The sequence below is a fragment of the Myotis nattereri genome (assembly GCF_964212035.1).
Source record: "Myotis nattereri genome assembly, chromosome: 1".
Classification (NCBI taxonomy): Eukaryota; Metazoa; Chordata; class Mammalia; order Chiroptera; family Vespertilionidae; genus Myotis; species Myotis nattereri.
Window position 1 is genome coordinate 144,124,793 of NC_138075.1, and position 19,161 is coordinate 144,143,953.

At 42.9% G+C, this 19,161-nt stretch overlaps 1 protein-coding gene across 2 annotated transcripts in view; it reads left to right on the plus strand.

Annotated features, from left to right (window-relative positions):
• ARHGEF38 (Rho guanine nucleotide exchange factor 38) overlaps positions 1–19,161 on the plus strand; it is a gene marked incomplete at both ends in the record, with an annotated part of 144,531 nt that overhangs the window by 79,319 nt on the left and 46,051 nt on the right. For both annotated transcript variants that reach the window (XM_081098897.1, XM_081098898.1), the window contains one exon: positions 15,016–15,163. In XM_081098897.1, coding sequence (XP_080955023.1) covers positions 15,016–15,163 — 148 coding nt within the window. The remainder of the gene's footprint in view (positions 1–15,015; positions 15,164–19,161) is intronic.

Consider the following 19,161-nt stretch of genomic DNA (forward strand, 5'->3'; position numbering starts at 1 on the left):
TGTGCAAGGGAGGAATGACAAATGAATCTGTAAGTATAGACTAGGAACGGACTATACTCAGAATCTAAGTTGTGGAATTTTCTCTGCAGGTAATAAGGAAACATTAAGATTTTTTCAGCAAGGGTGTGATGAGACACAAAGTTTCTGGATAAATAAAACTATGGTAGCTGTGAAGAGAATGGATAGAATGAGGACATGATTCCTAGACCAATTGATAGGTAATTATAAGTAATACAGGCTTGTGGTAACAGCATCTAGGCCTAGGTGGATACAGTAAGAATTAAGAAAGCATAAAGAAGATTCAGTGGTTGACTGTACATGCCAGAGTCAAAGACAATTCCAGGTTTAAGGAGCACGGCCATGGTGGCCTAGTGGTTGAGCATTGACCTATGAACCAGGAGGTCAGGGTTCGATTCCCAGAAGGAGACATGTGGCCTGATTTGCCTAGGACATCCTGTTTTTAGGCTATTGTTCAGCTCCTATTTAATAGTATAAACTTATATCCTGTACCAGGTTTTACAATATCTATGTTTGGAAAAATATTCAAAAACCATAAACAAAAATAGCTTATTTGATGAACTTAATTTTTCAAAAACAAACAAACAAAAAAACCCACACACATACAATGGAGGCAAAGATAGTATCTGTCAAAACATTTGCACCCAAATATTTACACATTTTAATCTGGAGAGATTTGTAATCATAATTTGAATATCTTCTATTTAGCAGAATTTTCTCTGAGCTTATTAGGTGCCTCTGTGCTCACAGGGGAGTATTTTCCCAATTTAAAATATTATGGTTTACATATTTGAGCAGCACAATCAATAATGCCTGTATTATATTTTAACCCATAGGATAAAATAAATATCGAGTCCACACTGATAAACGAGGAGAAAGGAAAGCTCTTCCTTATGATATATTTCAATGAATATATGTAGAAGGAAAGAGGAAGATAGAAAGTTACTATTAGACAAACACTATAATCATAACTGTTAATGCAAAAATCCACTGATCAATGCTAGATTTAGTGGATGAAAGTTTGAGGAGAAATATACTTTTAATAGTTTCCAAGTATCTCCTAAGTATTGATTAATCTCAAAGGGGAAGTTAAGTGATCCTTTTACAATGAGAAACCAGACAGAGAACATCTTAACCAGGTGATCGAGGTCAATGATACCAAGAAGTAACACATATTCACATCATGAAACTTGTAATATAATGTGCTGAGGGGAAAAAAAATCGCATCTGTGGTACTTTTGTCCAAAATATGTGCAACCATGAGAAAACACTAGACATCGACAAACTCACATGAGGGTTACTTGACAAAATTATTGATCAGTACTCTTCTAAAATGTCAGTCATTGAAGATAAGATAGGACTGAGAAACTGTAGTCTTTGAAAGGCTGCAGGAGACTAAGGAGAAGTAACAAATAAATGCAAGTGGGGGCCCGGATAGATTCTAGAACAGGGAAGGGACACCAGTGTTGAAATTCAAATGCGATGTGTAGTTTAGTTAAATGTACTGAAGCAACCTTCATTTCTTTTTTCTGAGAACTGCACTAGGGCTGTGTAAGATGTTGACATTGGGGAAGCTGAGTGAGGAATATTTGGAGCCTATTGGTACTATTTTTGCAACTTTTCTTCTCTAAGAATAAAACTAATTCAAAGTAAAGAGTTAAAAACATTATGGTTTACAGAGAAAACAAAGATGTTCAGAATTTCAAATTTACTAATCTTAAATTACACTTTGAGGTAGATTATAAAAAAATAGGAAGATTATTTAAAATGAAATATTAAAACATTAAGCCCATTTTTGAAAAATAAAGAGGAGTCATACTTTCACACACACACACACACACACACACACACACACACACACACACCCTGCCTTTTATATCTGGGCTAGCCTTGTGGCTTGCTTTGGCCAATAAAATGTGGCAACAGTGATGTTCTACAACAGCATTGTGACATCCGCCCTCTGCAGGGGAGAGAGAAGGCTCAAATTACCCAGTCATTCCAGGCAACACAATCAAGGCCTTGCCCAGGTGAGTAAAGCCCTCCTCAGCCAGCTGGCCCCCAGCCAGACTGCCAGTGTATGAATAAACTCGCCCAGCGCACGGAGACACCCCGTCCCAGCTGAGCCCTTCTCAAATTGTCAGCCCAGAGAATTGTAGACAAACAATTTCTTTTGTAGACCAAAAAAAAATTCTCTGTTTTAAGCCTTTCAATTTGGGAGTGATTTGCAGCAATAGCTAATTAATACACCGAGAAGAGATTGATTCAACTCAGATGATGAGAAAAAAAACTTGATTTGGAAAGTGGGTTTAGAGTGAGGACTTGAAAAATATGGGCAGGTGGATGTTGGAACAAATGACTTTCTAAATGACAAATGGCACAAAGGCCTTGAGGCAGGAGAGTATGGGAAATGCACACAGTGCAATACACAGATCTTGTAACATAGAAACTCACACCTGAAACCTATCTGATCATATTAACCACTGTCACCCAATGAATGTTTTTAATATTTATTACATTGATTACCAATAAGTTGGATGGCCATGTTACCCAAATAAATAAAAACAAAAAACAAAACAAAACAAACACACACACACACACACACACACACACACACACACACACACCAAGCGGCCCTGGCTGGGTTGGCTCAGTGGATAGAGCATCGGCCTGAAGACCAAAGAGCCCCGGGTTTGATTCCGGTCAAGGGCACATGTCCAGGTTGCGGGCTCGATCCCCGGTGGGGGGCAGTGCAGGAGGCAGCTGATCAATGATTCTCTCTAATCATTGATGTTTCTATCTCTCTTTCCCTCTCCCTCTCCCTTCCTTTCTGAAATAAATAAAAAAATATATATTTTTAAAAAGTGGCTGGAGGGTAGTGCCAGAAGCCTCCATGACCCATCTTTGGTAGCCATATAAATGCAGAGTTCACTGGCAATTTCCATCACTAAACATCTTTCACCAGAGTTCTTACATTTCAAAAGATAAACTGATCTTGGTGAAGTATTCCAAAATTAGGCTACCACAAAATGAAAAACACAGGTGTCCCATTTCTCTGTCCTGAGATGACACGCATGAGAGTTTGTGTTTCACAGCTCTACTGTCAAAGGGAAACATTCCTGATACCTAGATAAACCGGGAGGAGGATTTTACTTATTATCCTGAGAATATTATCTATTTGCAAAGCTTGATTTGGTATGTACGTAACAATTGAATAAAATGTGAATTTTTTCCCAGAGATCCTGCTCATGTTTTTCAAACAAATCAGATTCACTGGGTGTGCGTGGTTTCTAAATGCTACCAATATATATGCAACTTGGTAATTCACATACTTAATACGGCAACACAGGTTTTTCTATGAAGGGCTATTTAACATATCGAATATCATTTGGACATTTGGCAGAGTGGATGGCAGTTGCAGTAGCCACTTTCCAAAGAGGGTCCTCCATGGAGCAAGCCTCCCGGTAGTCACACTGCTGTGTGGTCCAGTCCCATATTGTCTGTGGCTGGCCCTGAGACTCACTGTGTCAATGCCTGGGCCTACTCCTTAAGAGAGGCTGGCAATTTCTACTTTCATGATTTGGGAAGTCTGCCATCTAGGAAGTCCAGCTACCCTGCTGGAATATTACCCAGCGAGGTCCCATGGAGAGAGATCAGACCTGAGAGTGTGTGGATTGAGACCATGGCCCTGCGGTCCCAGCATCCCAGCTCCGCCCAGCCTTCCCACTGCCCCCGGCAGGGTGCCGACTTGAAAATGCGCCATCTTGGGCCACGTAGCCAGATAAGCCCTCTGATGACTGTAGCCCCAGAAGACATCAAGCGGAGCAGAACCCCACAGCTGATCCTGGTCAAACCACACAACACCTAAACAGGTGTTGGTTTAAGGCCCTGAATTCTAAGGTGCCTTGTCACATAGCAATAGACCAGCAAAACAGGGCTGTGCCTTCTTCTATGCATTTGCAAAAATGTTGTCATGTCCCACAGTATTAAAGAAAAGACTGAGTCGCCGATATGTTCAAGTCTGCTTTATGTGCCCACCTCACGCACACTGGGCTGAGAACCAGAGCTGAAAGAAGCTTCTGGGAAAGGAACTGCAAGTTCTCATAGGTCCTTCCTGAGGGTGGGCATATCCTTGGAGAGGAAGGCAATTAGAGGCTCCCGTTCTCTGAAGGTGCAGGGGGTGATGCACTGTAGTTCCCCGGCAGCACTCTGTTCTGCTAAGGCTCTGTCTCCTGTCGGCCCCTCAAAGAGGGTCTGTGCCTTTCCCAGGTTTTGTGAGAAGAGCATTGTTACGGACAATGCATGTTGTGTTGCCACAAATGAGCTCACCTGAATCATTTTTCTACTATTATTGTTACCGTGTGTGTGTGTGTGTGTGTGTGTGTGTGTGTGTGTGTGTGTGTGTGTTACTCAGAACGCAGACAGGCTAGGCCAGGGGTGGGCAAACTTTTTGACTGGAGGGCCACAATGGGTTCTTAAACTGGACCGGAGGGCCGGAACAAAAGCATGGATGGAGTGTTTGTGTGAACTAATATAAATTCAAAGTAAACATCATTACATAAAAGGGTACGGTCTTTTTTTTTTTTAGTTTTATTCATTTCAAATGGGCCGGATCCGGCCCGCGGGCCATAGTTTGCCCACGGCTAGGCTAGACCCAGTGAATTGTGTCCGGCTCGGACAGGTCCGGAGAGTCTGCGCACTGGAATGAGTGAGGTTGGCAGGGGGAGACCCAGAAGCAGCAGCTGAAAGGTCAGGACATTTTATTCCAAAGGTTGGCAGGAACAGGAAAACTGTCAGCTTCAAAGAATATGCCAGAAAAAAAGAGGGAAGGCTTCAGGGTCAAGTATACATCCATCCACACAGGAAAGAGGAAACCGGCAGAAGGCAGGCACCAGGACGAGTGAAGGGAGAATGGATCCCAGGACTATGAGGACTTGTTTCTTGTGATTAAAACAAAAGCAGGGTGGGTTGTTACTAAGTTCCACACTTCCTTCACTGAGGAGAGCCGTTACATGCTAGGATGTTCTGCTGCGGGGGCTGGTTGATGGAGGTCAGTAGGGTAGCTGTGCAGTCCCTTTTGAATGGAGCTGTGAAATGTCAATTGCTTCACAGAAAACACATGGAAATAAAGTACTACATTCTATGAGTGTAAGAGTTCTCCGAGTCCCTGAATACTTTCCCAGCGGCCAGAAAGGGAACATGAGAAGTGGGTTGGCAGAGGTGCAGACCTTGAAAGTGCACAATAGCCCGGAAAGAACGCGGCCTTTGGAGCGAGAAGGTCTGTTTTAATTCTGGCCCTGTCACCGCTAGCTCTGTGGGTGGGTTAGGACTGCACTTTCCTGCTTGGAATAGAAACTTTGCCCAAAGGACTTAACCAAATAGGGACTTTCCCCTTCCAATAACAATAAATCTATAATTCAATAGTTCACTGGTGCAGCTGCCTGCTGGCTCCTTGCAGCTTTTTCCTTCATAGTATTTGGCATTTGGCTTCATGGCCTCAAGATGGTTACTCTACTGCCAAGCATGCTTCCTGCAAGAAACCAGAGCAAACCACCTCCTCCCAAAGCCTTTTCCCTGGGGGTGGGGTGGGGGGGGGGTGGAGACAGAAGCCCTTCCCAGTGACCTCTACCTGTATCTCATGATCCCATTTCACACACGTTTCATTTTGTATGCATATGCATTCATACAAAAACACACACTTGCACATACACTTGGCCACCCCTAACTACCAGAGGTTGAAAAAGGTTCGTATTTTTAACTAGGTGCGTTGCTGTTCCAAATTCTGTTCGTTTGGGGGGGAAAAAAAGAAAGAAAGAAGAAGAATGGATAAACAACTAACAATGGATGCCACATTCACTTGTTCATATTTCAAGTGGGGCTAGCTAGTCCGCCATGGAAGAAAGATACAAGACACAGGGCACACCCCCTCTAGAACATAGAACCATGAGGGGAGAATTCTTTTCTGCTTTATTGCTGTTGTATCACCAGCACCTAAGACAGTGCTCTCAAAAGACAGTTACTGGATGAATGAAATGAATGGGAGAGGGCGATAATGAGAAGTGTTCAGTGTACTGGCCAGCGCACAGAGGGAACGCAGCAATTACTCTCTGTTGTCTCAGAGCCTACCTGTGGTTTTTCCCAGGCTATTTTCAAAGGCTGATGGGTAGCATAGAGCAACTAGCTGTAGCAGAGGCAAGCAATCTCAAGAGAGGTACTTACTAAGATGTGATAAATGGAGAATTATGGGTTGGCCTAAGAACAGAGACCTCCTGACACTGTTACCAACCTTGAGAAGGGAAAAGTTATTGTTTCTTTTCCTAATCCAGCCAAGAGAAACCTTAACTTTCAACTCTCAGAGAAACAGTGTTTTATTTTGTTGAGGTGTAATTGGCATGTAACATTATATTAGTACAATATAATGATTCCTTACATGTGTACATTGCAAAATGATGGCCACAGTAAGCCTAGTCAACCTCCAAGAGCCGATGTTTTCTTAATGTGCCAGTTGTTATCAAAATCCCTATCAGAGTTAAAGTATCCAGGACGTCAGAAAGGAGCAGGAAGAGACCATGAGTTACCATTAAAATAAATAGCTGTATTCTCGAACTTAGCCCTGGATTTAAAGAGCATCCAGTCCAACCTCATGATTCAGACAAAGTGAGAGCCTGATTTGCCCCCAAGAGCATCAGTAATTATGGACAGTCAGAAGGGAGCCCTTGCTCTTCCTAACACAGGTCCAGTGCACGAAATTTGTGCGTGGGGGGGGGGGGTTTCCCCCTCAGCCCATCCCGCACTGCGGATGTCAAGCTGCCGGTTTAGGCCCGATCCTGGGAAGGGGGCCAGAGTGGGGATCGGGCCTAAACGGGTAGTTGGATATCCCTCTCACAGTCTGGGACCACTGGCTCCTAACTGCTCACCTGCCTGTCTGCCTGATTGCCCCTAACTGTCCCCCCTGCCAGCCTGGTCACCCCACACAGCCTGCTGTTCAGTTGTTTGGTTGCCCGTCATTGCCCTCCCTGTTGGCCTGTTCACCCAACGCAGTCCGCTGCTCAGTCTTTTGGTCAGCCCTCACTACCCCGCCCACCCCCCGCCGGCTTGGTCACCCCCCTCAGCCTCATCCGTTTGGTTGTTTCAGTTGTGACGGTCACTTAGGCTTTTATATATATAGATACCATCTATCTTCACTACCCACTAATGTCCCCCAGTGTGTCCTGCCAGCTGCCAGGCCACCTCCCACTGCCAGATGTGCTGGGTGGATGCTGCTTCAGTAGTGGAGTAGCCTCTCCTCTGAGAGACTCCATGTCAATTATGACACTGTCCTATCTGTCCCTGGACACAGTGGTGGTCATGGGGCAGGACCCCACACTCCACTCTGGCCCCCTTCCTTTCTCTCTTTTTTCTCTATATGGTCCAGCTACCCTCACCGGTCCCATTCCTCGCCTCTCCTTTCCTCCTAAAACCATTCCTCTGAAATTGCTGTTACCATGTCACCAGAGACCTCAGAATTGTCCAATCCAATGAACATGCTTTTCTGTAGTGCTTCTGAAAATCTTTTACTGAAATATTCCTGTTCTTAGAAGAGAAATATGATGAGCCCCAGGGAATGTGGAATTATGACCTGAAGCCACAGGCATGAGATAACCTTATAGTCTCATTTTATCTTAAGAATTCATGTAAATGTTCAATTCTACTGTTTTATATGAAAATAATGTTCCCTCCCCAAAAAAAAATCTTAATAAAATTGATACTCAAGGGGTTTGCTTGCTTTAATCGTAACTGCATGTACCACCACCTGGCACCTGCCTTTGGTGTGAATTTCATAACCCTAACCAGGGTCCTGGGGTATCTTTTTTTTAGTATGCTTTATCCCCAAGTGATGTAGGAGCTAATGAGACCAAGGGCAAAGAATGGTGGCTTCTGCAAGCATCATTAACCCTTTCATCCTCTTCCTTCTCACTTCCCCTCCTCACCTTATTCTCCGCTGGAGAACAGAAGGAGGCTGAGACCAAAGGGAGAAATCACAGAAGTGTGTTGGCATGTTGGCAGGCTCACCTACTGCCTTGTTTAGCCCCAGCAGCGAGGCTTGTCCATGGAGCATAAGCAGATGTGGGTGCTCTCCTTGGCACTCCTGGGTAAAAGCTGCCTGTAAACTCCTTTCACTTGTGTATGGCACTCAGGGAAGTGACAGCCAGAGGCTAAGATCTCACCTGATCTCAGACATTCTTTCCAGGGATTGGGCCATATCCCCCCTCTGTCCTTGGAGACATCCACCCCTTCTCTATATTCTAAATACTGTCTTGACAACTTTTATTAGAACCACAGGACTTCCTTTTGGAATATATTTTAGACCTTAATTTATGCTTATTTTAACTAAGATTCTCTTTTGACATCATGGTAGTTGGTTTTCAGAATTAAACTTATTGCATATTTTTTTTCTTGTTAATACAAGTAACTTCCTACTTTATAGACTGTGTCTTTTCGGCTCAGGCTGCCATAACAAGTCACCACAGCCTGGGTGGCTTACACGAGAGATATTTACTTCTCACAGCTCTGGGGGCTGGAGGACCAAGGTCAAGGTGCCTGGTCCTTGCTGAGAGCCCTCTTCCTGGTTTGCAGTGAGCCTCCTCCCATATCCTCTCCTGGTGGAGAGAGAGAAGGCTCTGGTCTCTCTTCCTCTTCTTATTAGGGCACTGAGCTCATTGTGGGATCTTCCCCCTCATGACCTCACCTACAACTAATTCCCTCCCACAGGCCCCACTTCGGGAAACTATTACACTGGGGGTCAGGGCTTCAACATAAGGGTTTCGGGGAGAAACAAGTGTTTAGTCCATAACACTCTTCATAAGTACCAATTCATGAGATATTTTCATAGATTGTTTTTAAAAATTAAACTTCATGGCTACTAAAGAGGGGACTTTCAACTAGTCATGATTTCTCGCCAAATAGTTTCCTATGAGAGAAGGAAAAAACATAGTGTGTTGGTTGGAATTATGTTGAGCTGGGAGAAACATGAAACAACACAAAACATTAGTAGCTTAAATAAGGTAGATGTTCATTTTTCTATTGTGTAAAAGCCTAAAGGCATTTTAAATCTAGACTTGCATGGCAGCTCTGCGCCACAAAGTCCTCTGGGATGCAAGCTTCTTCCAGCCCCCAGATATATTTTTTAAATTGATTAAGGTATTACATATGTGTCCTTATCCCCCTATTGCCCCCCATCCCACTCCCGTTCATGCCCTCACTGGGCTGGAGAGCATTAAGCTAAGTGAAATAAGCCAGTCAGAGAAAGATAAATATCACATGGTCTCACTCTGGGGTACAGCCCCCAGATCTTCATGGACAAGGTAGCATCCAAGTTCCAGGCAGCAGAACAGAGGAAAGTGTGATGAAGGAGGGGGAAAGGATGAACTAGCTGCCTCTTAAAGCAAGTTCCTGGCTATTATCACAGGACACTTTTACTTATATCCCATTGTCGGACTTCAATTACATGGCCACACTATTGCAAGGCAGGCTGGTAAATGTAGTTTTTATTTAGGGCAGCCAAAATTCCATTGCTAGAGAGAAGGGGGAGTGCTGACATTGGGGACAACAGCAGGCTCTTTTACCAGCAAACTTGCTCAGCCTCTTTGCAGCCTTTCTCACTATTTTGTCATTGGCTTTGCTGATACCAATCCTGCTACCCAAGATGTACATCTCTTTCCCAGATCTTTTTCCCCAGAATCCCAGAGTCCAGTATACAAGTCCACAAGGATTCTGCCACTTGAATATACTATGGGTGATTCAAACTCAGTCCATCTAAAACTAAACTCGTATCTTTCCACTTAAACTCTCTCCTTATCTTGTCAGCATTGTCCATCCATACAGTCACTGAAACCAGAATCCTGAGATACACCTAATTTACCCTCTTCATCTCTCACATATGCTTAACATCCATTTTCTTTCTCTCTTCTCCATCCTCCCTGCTTTTGCTTTAGTGGTCATAGCTGACATCTAGTCAGCATTTGCACATTCAAGCTGCTGATATAAATACATCAAATACTTTAACTCATTTAATCTTCACACAACCCTATAATTGTTATTATTCCAATTTCTCAATGAGGAAATTGAGAAACAGAGTCAAGTCAGTTTCCCAAATGTCACAAGAGTAAACGGTAAAACCAGAATCTGAAAGATGGTTGTTGGTAATCAAGCACTTTCTCCTAACTGCTATGACTTCCTGTTTTAGCCCTCATTGGTAACTTCTTGTATTATTATGGAAGCCTTTCAATTGGTTTCTCTTTTCCTGTCTCACTAACTCTTTCCCAAATTCCAACTTTCATATGACCGAGTCCCAGACTAATCTCTCGGAAAGACAGTCCAGTCATGTTAGGCTGCTGCCTAAAACCCATCAGTGTTTCTCCATCACCTTCAGGCTGGAGTTCCCACTCCTTGCTGATACACAAGGTCCTTCTGGACCTGGCCGCTGCAGGCCAATGCAGCATCTTCTGAAACTTCACACAGACATGGCATCGGCAGCTATATGAGCCCAATTGCAGTCTCTGAACAGACCTTGCTCCCTCAGTGTGTCTCTGTGCTCTTGCCTTCACTCAGCTCCTATTTCAAGGGCAGACTGTTTTGGAAATAGCTCAAGATCTTCAAGAACAGAATGGACCCTAACCAGTTTAGCTCAGTGGATAGAGCCTGCGCCCGAGGACTCAGGGGTCCCCGGTTCAACTCTTGTCAAGGATGTGTACCTTGGTGGCAGGCTTGATCCACGGCCCTGGTCAGGCGCATGAAGGAGGCAACGAATCGATGTGTCTCTCTCACATCAATGTTTCTCTCGCTGTGTCTCTCCTTGTTCTTCACACTCTCTCAAAAAATTGATGGGAAAATATCCTTGAGTGAAGATTAACAACAACAACTAAAATGATATGTGGACAAACTTTTCTGTTAAAGATTATATTCAACTAAGATGCTGACTTCCCAGCAGTTGGGGGGGGGAAAAAAGAGCAGAATAGGTGACCCTCTGTGTTTCATAGCTCTATTGACATACTTGCCACATCGTGTGATACATGAGTTAGCTCTCCTCTCTCCCTTCATAAGTCCCTTGAGGAAAATGCTGAATCTTTGGATCTGCGGTAGCTACCAAAGTGTTTGGCGCATAATTGTCACTCATTAAATTGTTGCCAAATAAGGATGAAGTAAAGGCTATACTTCTTTTTATTGGATGCCATTTTCCTAGGACAAGAAGATTGCTTGCTTTTCATTGGCTAACCCTGTTTTACTTCCCCGAGGGGAAGTCCATCTTGGAGTGGGGTCAGGATAATTCAGAAGCCTCATGGTTTGGTCTGGCACATCCTGGCACGGACATGCTGGTCTGGAAGTAAAGAAGAGGTGGGCCCTTGCCCTAACCCAGCAGTTTTCAACCTGTGGGTCGTGACCCCTTTGGGGGTCGAACGACCCTTTCACAGGGGTTGCCTAAGACCATCAGAAAACACATATATAATTATATATTGTTTTTGTGATTAATCACTATGCTTTAATTATGTTCAATTTGTAACAATGAAATTGGGGGTCACCACAACATGAGGAATTGTATTAAAGGGTCGTGGCATTAGGAAGGTTGAGAACCAATGCCCTAACCGGTTTGGCTCAGTGGATAGAGCATCGGCCTGTGGACTGAAAGGTCCCAGGTTCGAGTCCAGTCAAGGGCATGTACCTTGGTTGCGGGCACATCCCCAGTAGAAGGTGTGCAGGAGGCAGCTGATCGATGTTTCTCTCTCATCGATGTTTCTAACTCTCTATTCCTCTCCTTTCCTCTCTGTAAAAAAATCAATAAAATATATTTTTTAAAAAGAGGTGTGCAGCAAGAGGAACATGAATATATTTACATTAATGAAGGGAGCAACATGGAACACAGGAGTAATGAGACCAAGACAGAAAATGCACTCAGTATCCTTGGGACTTGTTTTTAAAGGAGATAAATAGGACATTTAAAAGGGCGCATTCCTTTTTTCCCTCCTTTTGCATGCCAGCTAGTGCAGAATGTCAGGTTGTAGGATTTTTTAAAAAGAAGCACACGGCAGTCATATTTATTTTAGAGGATTCTGGTGCCTTTGTGACAGGCAGCCAGAAGTGAAATTACCTTCCCTGGTCTTGGCTCAGTCCCTTCACCGCTTCTAATCATCCCTTCAAACCCACATACATTAGATAGAGGAGTTGCCCTTCACCACTAAAGAAATGCAGCCGCCAGTTATGTTACCGTGGAAACGAAATCATTTCTTGCTGCAAGACACATCGCTTCATCTGCACTGTTATGAAGCAGAATACATTGGTAGGGCTGGGAGGAAATCAAATATTCTGCCCGCCATAGCTGTACGTGGCCTTTGGGTGAATAAATGGTTTTCAATTAGAGTACTTAAATACCTTTTAACTTTAATAATTGTTATTAGAGCCCCAACAGAATTTTGCTTGGGAAAGAATAGAAACTTTGACTGCTGTTAAGGGGAGATATACATTCTTTCAAACTAGACCACTGTGCTAAAGAAAATACAAAGGAATTTGCAATTAATGGTTTCATTGTGTGTGAAATAAATGTCTTTTCCTTTGTTTTTTGACTTTCTGACTTGATCCTAGTGTGGATTTATGCGTGTCCTTACCTCTTTCTTTCTTTTGTTTCTATGCTGCTTTGTAGCGAACATACATGTTTACAACTTCATCTTGTGCTGGGCTGTGTACACTCAGAGCCTCTTGCCCGACTCGCTCCTGAGCGTCCTCAGAGCCTGGTGCTCACTCCCACTGCTGGGCCTAATTCCTCCGCCAGCCCAAGGCCCCACCCCCATGTGCCACCTGGCTCTGTCCCTGGGAGGCTCTCTGCATCTTTTGCCCAACTAAATTTAGTCACTATCCTATTTTATTTCCTCTTCTTATAACTACTCTATTTCTTACTGTGTGTGTTGCTGTCTTGAAGAGCAAATCTATAAGACCTACATTGCTAGAATGATCAACTCAGTACAATCCCAGGGACAAAACAAGAATTCTTCATACCTTCAGTTCCAAAGATTCTCGCAGTTGCTAAGTTTCTGAAGTCCAACACACACACACACGCACACACACACACACACACACACAGTCTACAATCTTAGGGAAATCCCATGTAATGAAAAGGAAAGAAAAGCCTTTCATTGGCTGGATATAAATTAGAAAAGGACTGGTGTTTTAATTCTAGAGATAGTGGAGCAACATTAAGAGATGAATGATGTTAACTGAGCAACTTGTCAATGCCAGGCACGTTTTACATCGCATTTAATTCTCAAACTCATCTCCAGAGATACTATTACTTATTTCTATTTTAAAAATTATAGAATTTAGTGGAAAGAATTTTTAAAGTCATTCCCGAAGTCACCACACAAATGCTACATGACAGTGATTTCTGGTTCTTTCTAACTGCATCACTTTGTACAGTGTCCAGCAAAGCTCTCATGTGTGGAGGGATAATGAGAGAGAGAGAGAGAGAGAGAGAGAGAGAGAGAGAGAGAGAGAGAGAGAAGAATATGGTCTCTAATCCTGGCTTTGCCAACAAGAAACAACATGAAGATCAAATGACACTTTGAGAACACAAAATGAATAAATTGCCTGCTACCTATAATCATAATATCTACACTAATTATTCCACTAACTCCAACCATATCAGTACTGGACTAGGAATTTAGGTTGCTAGGATTTTGGGGAAATCATTTATTTCTTTTAAACTCAGATTTGTCTATTCTTATTTAATAAGGATAAATAACCTCTTATCTCCACATATACAGGGAGTTGAGCCGTTAATATGAGCAAAACATGTTGAAAATACAAAGGGCACTTCTATTTCTGAAGGAAGAGTGACTTGTTGTTAGTATAATAGGACCAGACTAGTAAGTCCATATCACTCTCAATCAATTCAACCCAAATCATTATCAAGCCCAAATCTGCAATGCTTTTGAGAGCAGACCCTATCATATATTTTTCTTTTGAGTGTATCTCAAATCAACTTAACAAGGTGCGGGATAGGGTAGTGGATGCTTAATACACATTTGTAAGTGAAGGAGTGGGTGATTAAGTCAAACCATTGTTCAATACCTATTTGAGTTGTCAGAGACCCAATTTTATCATAATATCAAAATAATTTCTTAAATGCTGAGGCACAATCCGCCCAAGTTACTTTATGAAGAAGACAGTCATAACCCTTGTTTATGGTATCCAATTAACATTATTTATTATGTTCATTGTTTTAACAGAAATAATGGCCAAATTTTTTTATTATAACATTTAAGAAAATACTTTATTTAAACTCCATTGCTTGCCTTTCAGAGAACCTCAGGAAATGTTGGTGGAATACATATGAAAATGTCATTTTAGTGCCTAAAATGTCACTTCCCATACTTTTAATACATAACAATATTGTTGAGCATTTACCATGTAATACTGGACTCTGAACTTCTCACACAAACACACACACACACACACACACACACACACACACACACAGTGTCTTTAATTTTAATAAGGACCCTATAAAGTTGGATCTGTTATTGTTTCCATTTTATAAGTGAGGAAATAGGCTCAGAAGGTAAGAAGACATTGTCCAAGACATAGCCTGTCCACGTCGGCAGCACAGCCCAATCCGAACCCACACAGACTGGCCCTAAAAGGCTGCCCTTTGCCAGGCTCCTGCACGCCAGCCAGGTGCACAGTCACTGCTGAGAAAACCAGCTTTCACTGGCCGCCTACCTCCCTTATGCTCATTATCCTTTGCTTTATAAAAGAAGGGGAGGGAGGGAGGGAAAAGAAGGGAGAGGAAAAGAGGGAGGCGAGAAAGGAAAGGAAAGGAGGGAAGGTCACTAATGTTTTCCACCGCTTCTGAATGACCCCGGGCATAACCTGGTACCCAACCAACACGCGTTAGTGTTGCTGAATAATAAGTATGTGAAGTCCCCTTGGGTCTGACCTGATATCATTTTGCCTTTGTTTTACATTTGTCAGGAGAAGTGTTCTTGCAGATGAAAGGGCCGCTGGAAGATATTTATAAAATCTACTGCTACCACCACGACAAAGCGCACAGTGTCCTCGAGGCCTATGAAAAGGAGGAGGAGCTGAAGCGACAATTGAGCCTCTGCGTCCAGTCCTTACAGTAAGGCCTTTTCCAATGATGATTTCCATGTGCCCTCAGTTGCCTAGCAGGGAACATTTTAACTGGATGCAGATGAAAGATCTCACGTAAATCCTGGGTTTTATCCGACTGGCGGGACGCTCTACTTCGCGTTCTCTTTATAAAAAGCTGGCATGCCAGAAACACTGATTGACTTTTTTCCCCCTGTGCAAAGAGACTGAAAATAACATAGGAGAAAACTCAGGGCTCTGTGGAAATAGAATAATGCAACATCGAAAAGTGAAATGTCCCAGCCAGTGTGGCTCAGTGGTTGAGCATTGACCCAGGAACCAAGAGATCAGGGTCCAGTTCCGGGTCAGGGCACATGCTGACGCTGCGGGCTTGATCCCCAGAAGGTAGTGTGCAGGAGGCAGCCGATCCATGTTTCACTCTCACGTCGATATTTCTTTCTCTCCCTCTCTAAGAAAAGGAAAAGAAAAAGTGAAATGCAGAGGAAAAGTTCCCCCTTAAAGCTGTTGTTACTTGCCTGCTCCACATAGATGGAGGGATGTGTGAGACAACATGTGGCTCCGTGACCCCTGGGGGACACGGGATCATCAAGTCAGCGGAATGTCCATGACTCTCTAGATGGCCTTCACCTTCCCACAGAGGGGAGACTGGCGAACACTGTCAAAGCGTTCAGGCCCTGTTAAAGTTTGTTTCTGGAAAATTAGTTATGCCTTCCTCCTCGTTCCTAAATTGTAGGTGGGAGGTGCCACATAATATATTTTTATATATAGAAGAAATATATATGCACTATGAATATCTGAAAAAAATAAGAAAACATTAATAAGATAAAAACCCTTGCTATTCTATGTATTAACTCCTCACTAAACCATGTATTAGTAACCACAATTTGCATTTTCTTCTGATCTTGTCTATATGCATACATGTGGACATGTGTTGAGGGTGATTCTTTTACATGAAATTGGTATTTTATTGTATACTAGTGGCCTGGTGCATGAAATTCGTGTACATTAGAAGGGAATTAATTAGAGGGAATATTTTTGTAATATATCTTATTGATTTTTTAACAGAGAGGAAGGGAGAGGGATAGAGTTAGAAACATCAATGGGAGAAACATTGATTCAGCTGCCTCCTGCACACTCCCTACTGGGTATGTGCCCTCAACCAAGGTACATGCCCTTGACCGGAATCAAATCTGGGACCCTTGAGTTCACAGGCCAATGCTCTAGCCACTGAGCCAAACCGGTTAGGGCATAGAGGGAATATTGTAATATTGCTATTTTACCTTTCTCTATAATAGAAGTGTCAGAGATGAAAGAAAATTAGTAAAATGTATATGAAAATAATATATAAATTTATTAATAAATAAACAATAACAGCGTCACATCCCCTGGCCGGCACCAGGCGGGGGACACAGCCTCATGTCCCCCAGCCTCGCTGCGCATGCAGCCCTGCCCACCCATGCCTGCCATGAACACAGCCTCCTGCTGATCGGTCATTATGGTGTAAGGGTGTCACGACCATTTGCATATTAGCCTTTTATTATGTAGGATTATATAGGATACTAGAGGCCCAATGCATGAAAATTCATGTGAGAGTAGTCCTTCCTTCGCCAGGTTGCTGGCACCAGCTTCCTTCCAGTACCCGGGGCCCGGGCTGCTTCCCTCCTCTGGCCACCTGCAGGCACCCGGGACCTGGGCTGGCTTTCCTCTGGCCCTGGCTTTGTCAGGAAGGATGTCCAGAAGACGTCTGGTCTAATTAGCATATTACCTTTTTATTATTATAGATAGTTTTCTACCACATGAAGCTTAAAGCCAAAAATCTGCCCTAGCCCACATCGTACCCAGTGGTTCTGTTGTGGTCTTTTATTTTTCAGGATTACTTCTTGTCAAGTGGTTTTGATTAGGCTGAAAATTAACCAAACAGAGAGAGCTACAGTGTATAAATCAATGCACACCAGCCAGTCTGACCCTCTGGTGCATCCCCTTATATACACACTATTGTAGGGGCCCAAATGGGGGTCCTGATAAAGTACAGAAGACTGGTAGCTGAATTAAAGTGAAATCAGGAGACTAAGTGAGACTACCCTAGAGAAAGCCTTTGCAGATGAGAACTGGGACTGAAAGTGGGTTTAAAAACTAACTTGACTGCCCTCTACTGGTCATTAAGGTATTACAGTTCTTTAACCATTTTTCTGCCCATGTTGTGGAAAAGAAAATATATTTAAGTCACTAAATCTAAATAATTTACTTAGTGCTTGTGATGCACCAAGCATCATTCTGGGATGAATGCTGAAAATACAAAAATAAAGAAGTCTTAGACCCTGCCCATAAGGAGCTCAATATGATCAGGTAATTTCTTTTTTTTTTTTTTTAATCCTCACCCGAGGATATGTTCCCATTGATTTTTAGAGAGTGGAAGGGATAGGGAGAGACAGAGAGAGAACATCGTTGTGAGAGAGACACATCAATTGGTTGGCTCCCAGGCCCTGACCTGAGCTGGGGATCAAGCCTGTAACCAAGGTACATGCCCTTGACCGGAATTGAACCCTCGACCCTTCAGTCCCTGGGCTGACCCTCTATCTATCCACGGAGCCAAACTGGCTAGGGCTGATCAGCTAATTCTTAAAGATTATATGTAATAGCAGCTCTAGTTCATTATTTCTCCACTATTTGAAAATTAGTTCAGTGTTAGCAAATCAATTCACAGAAACCTTAAAGTTTGAAGCTGTATTTGTATTATTAATATATTAAGAGAAAACTCTTCTAAATATAAAGATACTGTCTATTCCTAGGGAGAAGTAATGGTGTTATTCTGGATGTGAATGAACACCTTTTCTATCTGATCCAATAAATGTCTAGATTGAGCCATTTCGCTTCCTCAGCTTCTAGAATGAAAGAGAGAAATCTTATGGTAGTGGAACCGCTAACGATCATCAGTCCAACTCCAACCCCAGGAACGGTGCTCCATACGGGAAGAGGATGCAGTTCATTACTTTGGCAGGTGCTCTTAACAGCTGCCCAGAGGTGGAGCTGCCTGCTCAGAGGGGTTGAACATTCGTGTATTATTCATGAAGATTTTGACTCCTAAGAGAGAGAGCTTGACCCTGCCAGAATATTCCACTAGGCCAGTGATGGCGAACCTATGACACACGTGTCAGAGGTGACACGCGAACTCATTTTTTTGGTTGATTTTTCTTTGTTAAATGGCATTTAAATATATAAAATGAATATCAAAAATATAAATCTTTGTTTTACTATGGTTGCAAATATCAAAAAAATTCTATATGTGACACGGCACCAGAGTTAAGTTAGGGTTTTTCAAAATGCTGACACGCCGAGCTCAAAAGGTTCGCCATCACTGCACTAGGCAGTAGAGCTCCATATCAGACCCCTTAAAAACCAACTAACCAGCTAAAGGCAGAGGTTAACTCTTCGAACTTCAATAAGTCTGAATTACGGAAAATTACTTTCAGACCCAATGGTTTATTTGATCTTTTTCTGGAAGCCTCCAGTCATTGCCCTGGTGATGTCCCAAATCTTGCGTATTCAGCACCAGTCTGGTTTTAGAGAATAATTCCAGGCACTGGAGGGTGCTGAGGTTTAGAAAGCACAAAATCCAAAGAAATTAATATTGTCGGGACTGTTTTTTAAGGGAAAGAAAAATCAAAATAAAGTAGCTTAAGTTAGAGCTCTTTTCCCAAAAGTTGCCTTTCCATGAACATAAAGTCAGTGATGAATTGTCCTGGTCTGCCTGAAAGCGGAGAGCAGTAGAATTATTGACATTACTATAATACCGACCTCAATTGAGCTAAGCTTTAAATTCTGGGAGCAGGTTTTCAAACAGGTTTATAGGCCAAAGAGAGTCTGGAACACCCAAGGGCTTGGTTTCCCTTGCCAAGTAATCAGTCAAAGCTATTACTGTGGCCCTGCCTTTTCCTTGGGGCTAAATAACAGAGCCCAAGTGCCCAGCTGCCAATTTCTAGTGAATATTAGGTGCGGCCTCCATTGTCT